The 17,546-nt window shown below is 40.9% G+C and overlaps 2 protein-coding genes across 5 annotated transcripts in view; one reads left to right on the top strand and one right to left on the bottom strand.

Annotated features, from left to right (window-relative positions):
- The window catches only part of LOC129814434 (ATP-dependent zinc metalloprotease YME1L1-like), a 50,868-nt gene that overhangs the window by 10,241 nt on the left and 23,081 nt on the right, over positions 1-17,546 (top strand). For 2 of the 4 annotated variants that reach the window (XM_055867542.1, XM_055867541.1), the window contains exons 2-3: positions 7,415-7,546; positions 7,803-8,037. In XM_055867542.1, coding sequence (XP_055723517.1) covers positions 7,415-7,546; positions 7,803-8,037 — 367 coding nt within the window. The remainder of the gene's footprint in view (positions 1-7,414; positions 7,547-7,802; positions 8,038-17,546) is intronic. The other 2 variants (XM_055867544.1, XM_055867543.1) reach the window with 1 other exon arrangement.
- On the bottom strand, positions 350-5,480 carry LOC129814436 (uncharacterized). Its single transcript, XM_055867549.1, has 2 exons — positions 5,348-5,480; positions 350-4,347 (listed from the first exon to the last, which is right to left on the bottom strand). Exon 2 carries the CDS (start codon positions 4,309-4,311, stop codon positions 3,346-3,348), a length of 966 nt encoding a protein of 321 aa, XP_055723524.1. The 5' UTR covers positions 4,312-4,347; positions 5,348-5,480; the 3' UTR covers positions 350-3,345.

Here is a 17,546-nt window from a genome sequence, read left to right as displayed (position 1 = left end):
CATCACGCTAGTGGCTAATCCAAATGTTGCACTCCACATTGACGGGTAAACAGACGGCTGCAACCCGATTGGCTGAAAGTGATTGTGCAACATCTGGGACTAGCATTCCTAGGTATTAGCCACTCTCTAGCATGGTGGTTTCATAAAGAATGTATGTATGCCCTTGAGCAATGCATTTACCCCTATATAGGGCTGCGCATAATTGTCCCAGGTTGGGCCGGGGTAGGCCGTCATTGTAAATAAGAATTTGTTCTTAACTGACTACTTAAAAGATCAAATTAAACAGCTCCATGGACGCTGACTTGGCTCACAATTTAACATGTAATTCAATACACTCGAAAGCCAGAGATACTAAATAAGAAATAAGCTTTATTGACATTTTAAAAAACACTTGTAATGAAGTTTGACATTTTATTGCAGTAAACTTACAATTTACACACTCTGAAAACACAACTCAAATTCATGTTACCTTCAGTGGTTTCACAGACCTTGTTCTGGATTAATCAGAAATTCCCCTCAACCTAGACAATCGCGGACCTACCAGAACTGCTGACATGGGTCATTTAGGATTTGAAAGATGGTCCCAAGCTACAAAGCTGTATGAGAAAAGACCAAATTAAAAACAAATGCATTGTTCTACTAAAATTAGGCCCACTTGATTAAAACTCGTGCCAAGAATTAGCCTGATTCAGAACATGGCAGATCGCACTACCCAAATGTCACTTTTGGTACAGCAATATTGCAATATGAAGGGAACTCTCTCGCTCCAACCAAGGTGCATGAATTGGGGAGCGAACTAAAGTAAATGAATACAGCTATAAGCAAAAACATAGTAAAATGGATGAATAAAAATGTAAAATGTACAGTGGATTGATACTATCTCAATAGATATCCTCTAGGCTATACAGTGGTAAGTATGTGAACCATTCGGAATTACCTGGATTTCTGCATAAATTGGCCATAAAATTTGATCTATTCTTAATTTCTTCAAGACGAACACTGTGTGCTTAAACTAACACACAAAATATTGTATTTAATATAGACAAGAAAAATGCATTTTAATATTCAGTGTAGGTTGGAAAAAGTATGAACACCTAGGCTAAAGACTTCAAAAGCTAATTGGAGTCAGGCGTCAGCTAAACTGGAGGCCAATTAATGAGACGAGATTGGAGATGGTTAGCGCTGCCCTGCCCTATTAAAAAAATTTTTTTTTTTTAAAAACTCACAATTGAAGTTTTGCTATTCACAAGAAGAATTGACTGATGTGAACCATGGCTTGAACAAAAGAGCTCTCAAAAGATTTAAGATGAATTGTTGACTTGCATAAAGCTGTAATGGGTTACAAAAGTATCTCTAAAAGCCTTGATGTTCATCAGCCCAAGGTAAGACAAATTGTCTATAAATGAAGTTCAGCACTGTTACTACTCTCCCTAGAAGTGGCAGTCCTGCAAAGATGACTGCAAGAGCACAGTGCAGAATACTCAGAGGTTAAGAAGAATCCTAGTGTCAGCTAAATACTTACAGAAATCGCTGGAACATGCTAACAACTCTGCCGAGTATACAATCTGTGAAACACTAAACTAAAATGGTGTTCATGGGTGGATACCGTGGAAGAAGCCACTGCTGTCCAAAAAAAACATTGCAACAGGTCTGAAGTTAGCAAAAGAGCACTTGGATGTTCCACAGGGCTTCTGGCTAAATATTCAGTGAACAGATTAAACTAAAGTTGAGTTGTTTGGAAGGAACATAACACTGTGGAGAAAAAAAGGCACAGCACACCATCAAACCTCATCCCAACTGTAAAGTATGGTGGAGGGAGCATCATGGTTTGGAGCTGCTTTGCTGCCTCAGGGCCTGGACAGCTTGCTATCATTGACGGGAAAATGTATTCCCAAGTTTAAGACATTTTGACGGAGAATGTAAGGCTGTCTGTCCGCCAATTGAAGCTCAACAGAAGTTTGGTAATGCAACAGGACAACGACCCAAAACAAGTAAATCAACAGAATTGTTTAAACAGAAAATACATCCTGACCTCAACCCTATTTGAGATGCTGTGCCATGACCTCGAGCGGTTCACACCCAAGAATATTGCTAAACTGAAACAGTTTTGTAAAGAAGAATGGTCCAAAATTGCTCCTGACCGTTGTGCAGGTCTGATCCGCAACTACAGAAAACATTTGGTCGAGGTTATTGCTGCCAAAGGAGTCAACCAGTTATTAAATCCAAGGGTTCATATACTTTTTCCACCCTGCACTGAATGTTTACATGGTGTGTGAAAATAAAGACATGAAAAATATTAAGCTGTCTATTGTTATGGCTTGGATGAAGATCAGATCACATTATGACCAATTTATGCAGAAATCCAGGTAATTCCAAAGGGTTCACATACTTTCTTGCCACTGTATAATGCAGTCGGTCAGTGGCAGAGTTTAAATTGACAGGTGTATAAATGCATTCCTTTATGTATCCTGGAATTTCAATGGTCAAGACTTCATGATATAGCCCAATACATGTAGCCTACATAAACGTGTATAACATTAGTCCAGGGTCTGTGAAACCAAGCCATCCACAACTATAACACTTTTGTAAACAACCAGATTTTATGACAATGAACACATTAAAATGTCACCAAAAAGAATTATTGAAAACATTGACAAATCTAAAAATCTCTCACAAGCTGTCCTGTTTGAAATGTTACTCCACTGGTTATGTCAAAGTAGGCCTAGTGATCAGGACTGACAGTCAACAAAAAAACATAAGTCTAAATAATGAAGATCTGAGGACTAACGTTGATAAGCAAACTACAAGGATTCTATTGGTGAACAAAACCCTCAAGTAGTGAAACTGTACATTTTAATGTAGAAATTTGAAAGATGTTGGGTTCAAATCAAATGCATTTGTCACACGCTTCGTAAACAACAGGCGTAGACTAACAGTGAAAGGCTTACTTATGGGCCCTTCCCAACAATGCAGAGAAAGAATTGGAAGTTGCATGGTCCAGGTCAACAATAAGGCTAACCATTTTAACCCCATAAAGGTGAAGAATGCAATCAGACAAGTGAAAGAGTGCATTATCTATTTTCATAACTGAGATCACCCCATATAAAACTGCATTATCAGATGGTCTCATATCAGCAATTATACTGGAACCCCCCCCCCCCCCCCAAAAAAAAACAGGGCAGCTATGAAGTGGGGAGTACTTGCTCTGGTCGGGCTGTCGCCAGACATCCCGCTAATGGCCCCGAGAAAGCTACTGCGGTCACTGGAGGTAACTCGCTTCTTGGTATCTTCTGTATATTCATCCGCTTTCACTTTCCTCCATTCCCCTTTCTGATTTCACTTTCCTCAGTCCCCCTTTTCCATATCACTGTCCTCTTCGACTGGAGGAAATCCTCTCTCGCTCATTTCGTTGAAGTTGCAGGACTGTTTGACTGGAGGTTCACCGTTGGCCTCTTGCTCTGCCTCGATCTTCTTTTTGTTTGCTGCACTAGGGGGGCGGCCTCTTTTCCGTGGGGCACCATCATAGATGGGGGGTTTGGGATTGGGGGGGTTGGGATTGGGGGGGTTGGGATTGGGGGGGTTGGGATTGGGGGGTTTCCGCAAGTGATCACCCCTTTTGTTCTTAATCTTGCACGGGCGGCCTCTTCTTCTAGGCTCACTGACTGGTGGGTCATTGCGGGGATAGATGCGTGGCCTTCCAAGTGGCTTCAACACTCTTGGTTGACTTTCCAGTTTCTTTCTCTCCTCTTCCTCCTCGGGTGTTAGGATCTTCTTTGGCCTACCCCTTTTTACTTTAATGGGCCGGCCAAACTTCTTAGGAGAGGAGTCAAACACTTTACGGGGATGGCCTTGCGACGGCTTGCCTATAACCTTCAGCATCTTGGGTTTTGTGAACACTGATCCTTTGGCCCTTCCCTCCTTAGGTGTTATGCAGCTAGCACCTAACTTGGAGATTGATCCTTTTTGCTGACTTTTTTTAGGTGTTGTGGTGCTATTATTAGACAAGGCTCCACTGGGCCTACCTCTTCCCTTCTCAGTGACTAATCTTTTGGGCCTACCCTGTTCCATCTCAGGTGTTGTGGAGCTACCGTTGGATAAGGCTTGATCTGATTCAGAGACGAGTCGGTTTTTGCGGGGCCTACCCCTGCCTCTCTTAGGGGTTGTGTGGCTACCATTAGACAAAGCTTCATCTGACCTCTCTTCGCTGCCAGCCGCATCCACCTGCACTTCTTCAGACCTGGTTGCCTCTTCTTCCACCTCCATTTTAATCACCTTTCCTTCCACCTCCATTTTAATCGCCTTTCCTTCCATTCTCTCAACCTGGCTCTTTTCAGATGGACCTGTGATCTTCAGGGGCGTAAAATACATTCACATGGTTACTTAAAACAAATATTCTTCATGGCTTCCTCCATTGCTTTGAAAACCTAAATTCAACCGGTTGTATAATTAAGAGAAACAAAATGGTCAAGAATCGATCATGTGAGCAGGAAAATGTTACCCTAAATGTGTAATTTTGTTTAGGCCCATTTTGTGTTCCACCGCCAGACAGAATTACTCCTTTTTATCGAGGGGAGCTAGTCAGGCATTTCAAATTATGCTGAATTTAGTGGCATGCAATGGCAATTTGTTATTGTATTATAACGTTTCCAGACCAGAACCACGTTACCCTGATGAGACATGGGCCAAATTGGCTTCAATAAAAACCGTTTGCGAAAAGAAAAGCCTACTTACTGCAACCACCCAACGAAAATAAATTTGTCGAGATCAATGTAAAATACACCAGTTACATGTAATGGGCTAGGACTGCAGTGACGCTAATAAACAATTTTGATCTTAGTTATGACAATTTAACCGTTTTTAAATGGCTTCAAATGCGTTTGCATGGCACACGTGTTGGTATTTGTCCACTTTGTGTAATCCCACCCCACACAATGACAATTTTTCCACAAGCAACAACAGCATGATGAGAAAAGGATTATGGCAGAAGACAGGTTCTTATAACGCACGTTTCTCTTCAGTTAGCTATCTAGCGGTACTGATATTAGCTAGCTACCAAGACGTTAGTCTAATAACTACATTTTAACCCACATTACCCAGCAAGCTCGTTCATAACGTTACTAACTAGCCACAACAGTGCCGACAAAATTTTAGGCTAAACAAAGAAAAGCATACACGGCAATGACGCAAACTGGGTTGGGTAATCAATTATTATAGCTAGCTAGCTAACTAGTAATAAGGCTAACATGTGTCTCTAGCTAGTTAGCTAGCTAACTAGCTAGAGACACATGTTAGCCTTATTACTAGTTGACGTCTAGTTGAATAAAAATACACGGTATTCATGCATTACCTTGGGGAAAAACCTTATTTTCACCACGCGATGGTTTCTATGTCGTTGTTTGTAGCTTCCCCGTCTGAGAATAATAAGTAACAAATCTTTATCAGCGTCTCGTCAGCAACAATAATACAAAATAATGAAAAAAGTACTTTCCGGTCACAGAATTTCGAAATTTTTCTAAATAAAGGTCCCCCGCGTAATAGTACACTAGTGTCAATAACCTGTATTACAACTGTATTTGTTCATGATATATGAATAATAATTGTCTAAACATTAACAATGATTCATATTGCATAAATGTGGGGTTTAAAACATGTTCCAAGGTCAAATAAATACCCCCAATGTAAATCACTGTATGAAATACATATTGGCGAATAGAGCAAATGTTATTCTATGTGCAGCAGTAAAAGTGTTGTAGGGAATACTCAGTAGGATCTATAGAATGTATATAAGGTGCAATTTCATAGTGCATTGAATAATACCGTGTTGCTGGCCTTTTAGTCCACCCACTGTACTTGTGCATGTCACAATAAAACTTGAAACCTAATTTGAAACTTCTGTGTAACTGTTGATGATCAATTTGATTGAATAATGAATTTCATTGTGATATTTGTTATCAATAAAGTTTGCTCTCTTGGACCAAATTTACTTGCATCTCTCTTGACTTTTTGAATAAACATATTGTGTGTTGTATTTTTTCCAAAGTGTCCAACAGATGGAAGATTCTAAGATATGTCTTTTAAATACTAAAGTATTATGGTATGACAATATATTCGTCCTATGACACACTGCTATATTTGAACCGCATAGGGACCTTTCAGCCCATTTTAAGCTGTTTGATCACAGTAAAAGACCAGCGACACTTCCTATGACTTATTTCGCTTTTTGTTCAAACTCACCCCACTTTAGTTGAGACCGGCAGTAGAGTCAAATACAGTGTATTGCATTGGGGACTATGGAGGCCAGGGAGTAAAAATCCAGCAACACCTCTCACTTTTGCTGAAATGTGTAGTAAACCTTTTGTATATACATATAACCAATATGTATTCCTTAGACAGTGAACTGCATATGTCCTGTTGCATGGGTAAATAGTCACAAACTCTGAATGACCAAGTTATTTGTATTTATTAGCAAAAGATGGTAAGACAACTGCTGGGTACAGCACATAGAGTTATGGTTTCAGAGAGCTAGGATAAAAAGCATGAGGCTTTAAGACACTAGTGACTAGGCCATATTATCATCCAGGAATACAACTCAAACAAACTGGAAATGAATTAAAGCCGTAATAGGATCTGTAAGAACCAAGACACACATTTAAGCATAGCAGCAGTCATATACATAACATACAATGACATATTAAAAACAGACATTTCTCATTGTGCTCCACCTTTTTATAATATTATTTATCTTCTATAAAGTAGTCCGTCTCTTTAGTAGTTATCATTTTGTAGCAATTTGAACATTATGCACCATGCAAAGCGGCAAACATAATCTATTTCGTAACATACACATAGCGTTTTAACGCAGACTTTTATTTTGAAGGCAAAACCGAAAGTCTTAATGTTGCTGCCAGGAAGTTAATCAAATCTTTGCAGCTGTATTTAAATGTGCAACCGCTTCCGGTCAACCAAGGTTCATTTGACTAAGGGTTCTGCTTTTGCAAAATTCTACTTTGTTCTTATTTTTCTTCTGTGGGCTATGATGGCGGTTGGCATAATTTGTTCTGCTCATAGTATTTACTATAGTATAGCATATACTGGCCAATTTTACTCCATAATAATAAAAAAACACCCCGAATGTATCTTCACTCATATATGCTTTCTGCTTATTCAACCTATATGTAAGCTATATATCCTTCCTTCTCCATCCTTTTTTACTTCCATCCTTCCTTGTTTCTTTATTTCCTTTCCTTTTTATGTAGTAAGATACAATACTTTTGGAACAGCCTCACTTTGTTCATGACAGTGTTCGTGTTGTGTGGACAAAGGTTTAAATTGGTCTTACCCATTTTGTAGTTTTATACTAAACGGGAATTAGTGTCTTTGAACTGATGTCATCCTGTTCTGTGTTTCCTGGCAGGTCACTGTCCCCCTGAGTCACCTGATCAACGCCCTCCACTCCCTGAAGAGCTCAGTGGGAAGCAGCAGCAGTGCTACTGCTAAACCTCCGCACAAACAGCATGCCTCAGAACAGGACTTGCATAGTAACGAGGTAAACACACACGTGACCTACAGATTATAGGCCTGCCAAGAACCAAGGCAAAGCAGCTTGCAAAAACTGCTCTGTGTCAGCGGTCATGGGCAGCTTAGTTTCTATGGTGAAGGTGCTTTCTGTATCCACAAGTGTCCATGTATCTGTAACCTTTGAAATGTTTGAATCGTTTTGATGTGTAATATGATTTGTGGATTCAAATAAAGCATTTAAAGTGTCTGTGTGTGTCCATCCCTGTTTGTGCTCGTATGTGTAGCCCACGTGGAGCCTGAGGGACCTGGGCCTGTCTGACCTGGGCGTGCGGCAGCTGGACGAGCTAGTGAGCGGTGTGTTACCACGTCTGAGTCAACAGGGTGTGTCGTCCTCATCCAGCCCCAGCCAAAAGGCCTGGAGGACGTCCCACTTGTCCTCACAGTCATTCTTTCACAACAAGCATGGTGAGGCTAAGGACATGCCTATTGATAAGGAAGATTATTGGAACTCTACTGCTGGTTGGTGATTATTACAAAAACATAAAGGTCATGTTTAGCACTAAGATAATCTTAGACGAATGCTGATCTTAATGTTACCCGTAGGGATGTGCATATTTTCCTTTCAAGACGATTCAATAGGTATCTAGATGCATGGGCTCCAATACGATACAGGAATGATACGTTTTACAGAACGAATCACTGCATTTTCAGTTTGATAGGATGCACTAACATTTGTTGCATAAACACATTCATTTCCCATTCTAATTTCAAATCTGCAGCTGATTTACCTCATGAGCTGGGCCTCTGAGCTGGACCTGTGTGTGTGTGTGTGTGTGTGAGTAAATTATGTACTGAATGTCTACGGTGTATGTAATATGTAGGCACCTGAGCTGAGCCATAAAGGAGATTAGGCATCTACCACCCCACTAACACTATCAGATTATGGGGGACAATGTAGCCTGTTTGGTTCTGAAATCCCCATCACCCACTAATTAACTTATTTTTGGGGATTTAAGTGTTTCAGCTAGTAATGTATCAATATTTATCGTTGACAAATTAGCTATGACATGAATATACACTCAGAGGCCAGATTATTAGATACAACACTCCGTTCACGAAAGTGGTTAGCTCGTACAGATAATGAGTCACGTGGCTGTGGCTTGCTATATAAAGCAGGCAGACATGCATAGAGGCATTGAGTTACTGTTTGATTGCGAACGTTAGAATGGGCAAATTGAGTGACCCAAGAGACTGAGCGTGGTAGGATCGTCGGTGCCAGGCGCGCCGGTTCCAGTATCACAGAAATGGCCGGCCTGGGCTTTTCACGCATGACAGTGTGTAGGTTTTACCGAGAATGGAGCGACAAACAAAAAACATCCAGTCGGCAGCAGTCTAGTGGGCGAAAAAAAACTTGTTGATGAGAGATCGCAGGAGAATAGCAAGAATCGTGCAAGCTAACAGGCAGGCCACAAACGGGAATGTAATATGAGAAAAACATTTGAGTTAACTTCCAATTTGAATCGATTTTATGTCCGATGCATGCTACATTTGGATCGGTTTGGGGTCCGCGGACCGATGGACTTTGTATCTTAAACATTCGAATTGGGGACCGATGCGTATCGGTGAATCATTACATCCCTAATTACCCTGTAATACAGTGGCTTGCGAAAGTATTCACCACCCTTGGCATTTTTCCTATTTTGTTGCCTTGCAACCTGGAATTAAAATGTTATTTTGGGGGTTTGTGTCATTTGATTTGTGCCTACCACTTTGAAGATGCAAAATATATTTTTATTGTGAAACAAACAAGAAATAAGACAAAAAAACAGAACTTGAGCGTGCATAACTATTCACCCCCCAAAGTCTATACTTTGTAGAGACACCTTTTGCAGCAATTACAGCTGCAAGTCTCTTGGGGTATGTCTCTATAAGCTTGGCACATCTAGCCATTGGGATTTTTGCCCATTCTTCAAGGCAAACTGCTCCAGTTCCTTCAAGTTGGATGGGTTCCGCTGGTGTACAGCAATCTTTAAGTCATACCACAGATTCACAGTTGGATTAAGGTCTGGGCTTTGACTAGGTCATTCGAAGACATTTAAATGTTTCCCCTTAAACCACTCAAGTGTTTCTTTAGCAGCATGGTTAGGGTCATTGTCCTGCTGGAAGGTGAACCTCCATCCCAGTCTCAAATCTCTGGAATACTGAAACAGGTTTCCCTCAAGAATTTCCCTGTATTTAGCACCATCCATCGTTCCTTCAATTCTGACCAGTTTCCCAGTCCCTGCCGATGGAAAAACATCCTCACAGCATGTTGCTGCCAGCGCCATGCTTCACTGTGGGGATGGTGTTTTCAGGTTGATGAGAGGTGTTGGGTTTGCGCCAGACATAGCGTTTTCCTTGATGGCCAAAAAGCTCAACGTTAGTCTCATCTGACCAGAGTACCTTCTTCCATATGTTTCGGGAGTCTCCCAAATGCCTTTTGGCAAACACCAAACGTGTTTGCTTATTTTTTTTCTTTAATTAAGCAATGGCTGTTTTTCTGGCCACTCTTCCGTAAAGCCCAGCTCTGTGTATACAGCTTAAAGTGGTCCTATAAACAGATACTCCAATCTCCCTGTGGAGCTTTGCAGCCCCTTCAGGGTTATCTTTGGTCTCTTTGTTGCCTCTCTGATTAATGCCTTCCTTGCCCGGCCCTCTCTTGGCATGTTTGTTGTGGTGCCATATTCTTCCCATTTTTTTTATAATGGATTTAATGGTGCTCCGTGGGATGTTCAAAGTTTCAGATATTTTTTTATAACCCAACCCTGATCTGTACTTTTCCACAACTTTGTCCCTGACCTGTTTGGATAGCTCCTTGGTCTTCATGGTGCCGCTTGCTTGGTGGTGCCCCTTGATTAGTGGTGTTGCAGACTCTGGGGCCTTTCAGAACAGGTGTGTGTGTGTATATATACTGAGATCATGTTACAGATCATGTGACACTTAGATTGCACACAGATGGACTTGATTTAACTAATTATGTGACTTCTGAAGGTAATTGGTTGCACCAGATCTTATTTAGGGGCTTCATAGCAAAGGGGGTGAATACATATGCATGCACCACTTTTCTGTTTTTTAAATTTTTTTAAACAAGTTATTTGTTTCATTTCACTTCACCAATTTGGACTATTTTGTGTATGTCCAATGCATGAAATCCACATAAAAATCTATTTAAATTACAGGTTGTAATGCAACAAAATAGGAAAAACACCAAGGGGGATGAATCATTTTGCAAACAGTAAATCTAGTAGGAAATCTACTATAACCCGATTTAGCTGAGTTTAAATAGCCTTTTGTGTTGTTGGGGCCCATATCAAAGGGTGTGTGTGTCATTGCCTGCTTGTGATTGGAGCATAGAATACATCTTGTGATGAGGCAAAATTGGTGTGGAAGGGGTAAAAAAGTTGTTGCTATCTATAAATAAGAACAATCTACCTGGTACCGACAATCTGGATGGTAAATTGCTGAAGTTGGTAGCGGAATACATTGCGACTCCTGGTGGTCACATCTTCAATTTAAGCCTAGAAGACAGTGTGTGCTCTCAGGCCTAAAGGTAATTCCGCTGCCCAAAAATAGCAAAGCACCCTTTTTAATGGTTCAAACAGCTGATCAATCAGCCTGTTACCGATGCTTAGACAACTTTTGGAAAAAGTTTGACCAAATACAATGTTATTTTACAGAAAACAAATTAACTGACTTTCAGAATGCTTATAGGGAAGGGCACTCCACATGCTCATCACTGACACAAATGACTGATGATTGGCTGAAAGAAATTGATAAGAAGAAGGTTGTGGGAGCTGTACTGTTAGATTTTAATGCATCGTTTGATATAATTGATCATAACTTATTGCAGAAAAAACATAGGGGTTCTGGATTTACGTTATGGATTTACACCCTCTGCCTTATCATGGATTGAGAGTTTTATCTAATAGAACACAGAGGGTTTTCTTTCATGGAGGCCTCTCTCATGCAAATTCTGTTGAGTGTGGTGTACCACAGGGCAGCCGGCTTGAGCCATTATTGTTTTCTGCTTTTACTAATGACCATCCACTGACCTTGAATAAAGCCTGTGTGTCTATGTATGCTGACGACTCAACTGTATACACGTCAGCTATGACAGTAAAATAAATAACTGACACCCTTAACATAGAGATCCAGTCAATTTTAGAATGGGTAACTAGCAATAAGCTGGCACTAAATAATGTCAAAAACAAAAAATGTAATTTTTGGGACAAAAACTCATTCAACCCTAAACCTCATCTTGATCTATTACTGAATAATGTGGTGATTTGAGTTAGTTGAGGAGACTAAACTGCTGGGTGTAACCCTAGATAGCAAGCTGTCATGGTCAAAACATATAGACTCAATGGTTGTGCTAAAATGGGAATAGGTCTCTCCATGATAATGCATTGCTCTGCTTTCTTGTCATTTAAATCAACCAAGCAAGTCCTACAGGCCATAGTTTTGTTGCACCTGGGCTACTGCCCAGTTGTGTGGTCATGTGCGGCAAAGAAGAACAGGAAAACTGCAGTTGGTCCAGAACAGAGCAGCACGTATTGCACTTAGATGTACACAGAGGTTGAATGTTAGTGATATGCATGTCAATCTCTCCTGGCTCACTATCCTGACACTATTGGTCTTTGTGCGTGGTGTTGATGGGTTAAAGGTAGCAAACTGCCTGTTCAAGCAGTTGGCACACAGTTCGGACACTCATCAGTTCCGCACAAGACATGCAAAAAGAGGTCTCTTCACAGTCCCCAGGTCCAGAACAGAGGCTGGGAAACGCACAGTATTAAATAGAGCCATGCCCATGACTACATGGAACTCTATGCCACCCCAGGTAACTCAAGCTAGCAAAAAAACCAGATAAAGAAATGGATAAAAGAACACCTTACGGCATGATGGGGACTGTGAAGGGGCACATTTTTATACTGAACAAAAATATAAACGCAAATGTGTTGGCCCTATGTTTCATAAATTGTTTCATAAATTGAAATAAGATCCCAGAATTTTTTCATATGCACAAAACGCTTATTTCTCTCAAATTTTGTGCACAAATTTGTGACTAGTTTCAGGAAACTAGGCGTATGTCGCGCGTCACTACCTCACAGGACAGCCATTTGAACGTAAACTTTTTTTATTATTATTATTGCGGGGATTTTTGGCAGATGCCTTCTGGAACATGTAAACTTTCATGCGCCTTAATAACAAACTTGTATGCCTTCTGTAAATACAAATAAAATAGTTAAATTACGAGCCTAGTTGGTTAAGCCACGGAATAAGACAGGAACCTTCCCACTAGCCATGATTGGCTGAGGTAATGGCTGGGCTGGACATGCCGAGAGATGAGTTTGGATTGGTCTGCCATGTAGCATGCTTCTTTCTGTCTGTAACATGAGCTGGTCAGTATGTGTAGGCAGGGGCGCAACTTTGGTTTTAGAAGTGGGGGGACATAATTATTATAACTATTGAAATGTTTTATTCTGTCGGATAAACACTCCAAACAGCCTACCCAGCCGCTCGGAGGTGTTTGCATGGTCCTAAAGCACACCATTGCCTCGTTTTGTATCACATTCCAATTATAAAACTGGTGGGAACAAAAATGCAATTTCAGAATGTGGGGGGGACATGTCCCCCCAGTGAAAGTTGTGCCCCTGACATTGTCAGTTAAAGTATATGGTCATTATTTGAACTGGCTAACTAGCTAACTTAACATTAGCTAGCTAATAATCTAAAAGCGAACCAAAACATTGTTTATAAAGTTGCTTTTCATTTTTAAATGGGTGGGTTTATTGGTGTATGCTATTTTGGACCACCAGAAAGCTGATGTCATGCAGCCTGTAGTTTTTGTGTTTATACTTTTAATAACGACAACGACAAGTTTGATGTCGGATGACAATAGAATGTTTAGGATGTCACTGCGACAACTGTCGATTAGACATAGTATAAACCAGCCTTTAGTCTTGAAATCTTTGGTTGTTTAGTACATGGCCTCACATGTGAGTCCTTAAAGTGATGGGTGGGGCTAAGGCTTAAGAGGGTGTGAATGATGCTGAACGGGTGGAGACAAAGAAGAGCTCTCCAGTAGGTTTACCAAAACATTCAATGGCCATTTTTTCAAGTAAGGTTACAAGTTCCTCAACTATAGTGTATATGATATACCATTTTCTAGCTCAAAGTCTATACTTTTATCCAGTGTAAAAAATATATTTAAAAAAATGTTGCTACATAAGACCGAATCGAGCCGCTCGGTCACATTTGTTTACATCCCTGTTAGTGAGCATTTCTCCTTTGCCAAGATAATCAATCCACCTGACACATTTGGCATATCAAGAAGCTGATTAAACAGCATGATCATTACACATGTGCACCTTGTGCTGGGGACAATAAAAGGCCACTCTAAAATGTACAGTTTTGTCGCAAAACACAATGCCACAGATGTCACAAGTTTTGAGGGTTGCGTGCAATTGGCATGCTGACCAGAGCTGTTGCCAGATAATTTAATGTTAATTTCCATGACATAAGCCGCCTCCAGTACGTCCACCCGGCTTCACAACCGCAGACAATGTGTATCCACGCCAGTCCAGGACCTCCACATCCAGCTTTTTCACCTGCGGAATCGTCTGAGAACGGACACACGGACAGCTGATGAAACTGTGGGTTTGCACAACCGAAGAATTTCTGCCCAAACTGTCAGAAACTGTTTCAGGGAAGCTCATCTGCATGCTCACTGGCACGCTGGAGAAGTGTGCTCTTCATAAATGAATCCCTGTTTCAACATTAACGGCCAGATGGCGTTGCGCGGGCGAGTGTTTTGCTGATGTCAACGTTGTGAACCCATGGTGGCGGTGGGGTTATTGTATAGGCAGGCATAAGCTACGGACAACGAACACAATTGCATTTTATCTATGGCAATTTGAATGCACAGCGATACCATGACAAGATCCTGAGGCTCATTGTCGTGCCATTCATCCGCCATCATTCAAATCAAATCAAATTGTATTGGTCACATACATATGGTTAGCAGATGTTAATGCGAGTGTAGCGGAATTCTTGTGCTTCTAGTTCTGACCGTGCAGTAATATCTAACAAGTAATCTAACAACTACCTTATACACACAAGTGTAAAGGAATGAATAAGAATATGTACAGTTGATGTCAGAAGTTTACATACAGTTAGGTTGGAGTCATTGAAACTAGTTTTTCAACCATTCCACAAATTTCTTGTTAACAAACTATAGTTTTGGCAAGTCGGTTAGGCATCTACTTTGTGCATGACACAAGTAATGTTTCCAACAATTGTTTGCAGACAGATTGTTTCACTTGTAATTCACTGTATCACAATTCCAGTGGGTCAGAAGTTTACATTCACTAAGTTGACTGTGCCTTTAGACAGCTTGGAAAATTCAATAAAATTATGTCATGGCTTTAGAAGCTTCTGATAGGCTATTTGATATATAGTATATAGTATCAAATAGCGAAAAGTGGTGCGAAAAGTGCAAATCAATCCCAGAACAACAGCAAAGGACCTTGTGAAGATGCTGGAGGAAACGGGTACAAAAGTATCTATATCCACAGTAAAACGAGTCCTATATTGACATAACCTGAAAGGCCGCTCAGCAAGGAAGAAACCACTGCTACAAAACCGCCATAAAAAAGCCAGACTACGGTTTGCAGCTGCACATGGGGACAAAGATCGTACTTTTCTGAGAAATATCCTCTGGTCTGATGACACAAAAATAGAACTGTTTGTAACGAATAACCATCGTTAGGTTTGGAGAAAAAATGGAAGAAGCTTGCACGCCGAAGAACACCATCGCAACCGTGAAGCACGGGGGTGGCAGCATCATGTTGTGGGGATGCTTTGCTGCAGGAGGGACTAGTGCACTTCACATAATAGATGGCATCATGAGGCAGGGAAATTATGTGGATATATTGAAGCAACATCTCAAGACATCAGTCAGGAAATTAAAGCTTGGTCGTAAATGGGTCTTCCAAATGGACAATGACCGCAAGCCTACTTCCAAAGTTGTAGCAAAATTGCTTAAGGACAACAAAGTCAAGGTATTGGAGTGGCCATCACAAAGCCCTGACCTCAACCCTATAGATAATTTGTGGGCAGAACTGAAAAAGTGTGTGCGAGCAAGGAGGCCGACAAACCTGACTCAGTTACACCAGCTCTGTCAGGAGGAATGGGACAAAATTCCCCCAACTTATTGTGGGAAGCTTGTGGAAGGATACCCAAAATATTTGACCCAAATTAAACAATTTAAAGGCAATGCTACCAAATACTAATTGAGTGTATGTAAACTTCTGACCCACTGGGAATGTGATGAAAGAAATAAAAGCTTAAATAAAATCACTCTACTATTACTCTGATATTTCACATTCTTAAAATAAAGTGGTGATCCTAACTGACCTAAGACAGGGAATTTTTACTTGGAATAAATGTCAGGAATTGTCAAACTGAGTTTAAATGTATTTGGCTAAGGTGTATGTAAACTTCCGACTTCAACTGTACATATAAATATATGGATGAGTGATGGCCGTGCAGCATAGGCAAGATGCAGTAGATGGTATAGAGTATAGTATATACATATGAGATGAGTAATGTAGGCATTATATAAAGTGGCATTGTTTAAGTGACTAGTGATACATTTATTACATCCAATTTGTTACTGTTAGTGGCTAGAGATTTGAGTCAGTATGTTGGCAGCAGCCACTCAATGTTAGTGATGGCTGTTTAACAGTCTCAAGGCCTTGAGATAGAAGCTGTTTTTCAGTCTCTCGGTCCCAGCTTTGATGCACCTGTACTGACCTCGCCTTCTGGATGATAGTGGGGTGAACAGGCAGTGGCTCAGGTGGTTGTTGTCCTTGATGATCTTTTTGGCCTTCCTGTGACATCGTGTGGTGTAGGTGTCCTGGAGGGCAGGTATTTTGCCCAGTGTGATGCGTTGTGCAGACCTCACTAACCTCTGGAGAGCCTTACGGTTTTGGGCAGAGCAGTTTCCGTACCAGGCGGGGATACAGCCCGACAAGATGCTCTCGATTGTGCATCTTTAAAAGTTTGAGTGTTTTCGGTGACAAGCCAAATTCTTTCAGCCTCCTGAGGTTGAAGAGGCGCTGTTGCACCTTCTTCACCACGCTGTCTGTGTGGGTGGACCATTCCAGTTTGTCCGTGATGTGTATGCCGAGGAACTTAAAACTTTCCACTTTCTCCACTACTCTTCCGTCGAAGTGGATAAGGGGTTGCTCCCTCTGCTGTTTCCTGAAATACACGATCATCTCCTTTGTTTTGTTGACGTTGAGTGTGAGGTTATTTTCCTGACACCACACTTTGAGGGCCCTCACCTCCTCCCTGTAGGCCATCTCGTCGTTGTTGGTAATCAAGCAAAAATGTCCCAGTTCTTCCATGGCCTACATAGTGACCAGACATGTTATCCATTGAGCAAGTTTGGGATGCTCTGGATTGATGTGTAAGACAGTGTGTTCCAGTTCCCACCAATATCCAGCAAATTCACACAGCCATTGAAGAGGAGTGGGACAACATTCTACAGGCCACAATCAACAGCCAGATCAACTCTATGCTTAGGAGATGTCACACTGTATTAGGCAAATAGTGGCCACACCAGATACTGACTAGTTTTCGGATCCACACCCCTACGTTTTTTTAGGTATCTGTGACCAACAGCTGCATATCTGTATTCCCAGTCATGTGAAATGCATAGATTAGGGCCTAATGAATTTATTTAAATGTATTGATTTTCTCATATGAACTGAAACTCAGTTAAATCTTTGACATTGTTGCATGCTGAGTTTATATTTTTGTTCAGTGTATGTGTGTATATATAAATTCTAATGTATTTCGTATTGTATTATGTAGTGTTTTGTATATTGTTTTTTGTTGTTGTGTGTGTTGTTTACTGTTTTGGCCCCCCATAATTGGGGATCCTAATAAAATACAAAATACCAAAAATGCATGGTTTTGCATAG

Source organism: Salvelinus fontinalis, chromosome 17, assembly GCF_029448725.1.
Source record: "Salvelinus fontinalis isolate EN_2023a chromosome 17, ASM2944872v1, whole genome shotgun sequence".
NCBI lineage: Eukaryota > Metazoa > Chordata > Actinopteri > Salmoniformes > Salmonidae > Salvelinus > Salvelinus fontinalis.
The sequence above is the reverse complement of the archived record's forward strand: the minus strand, read 5'-3'. Positions and strand labels throughout refer to the sequence as shown.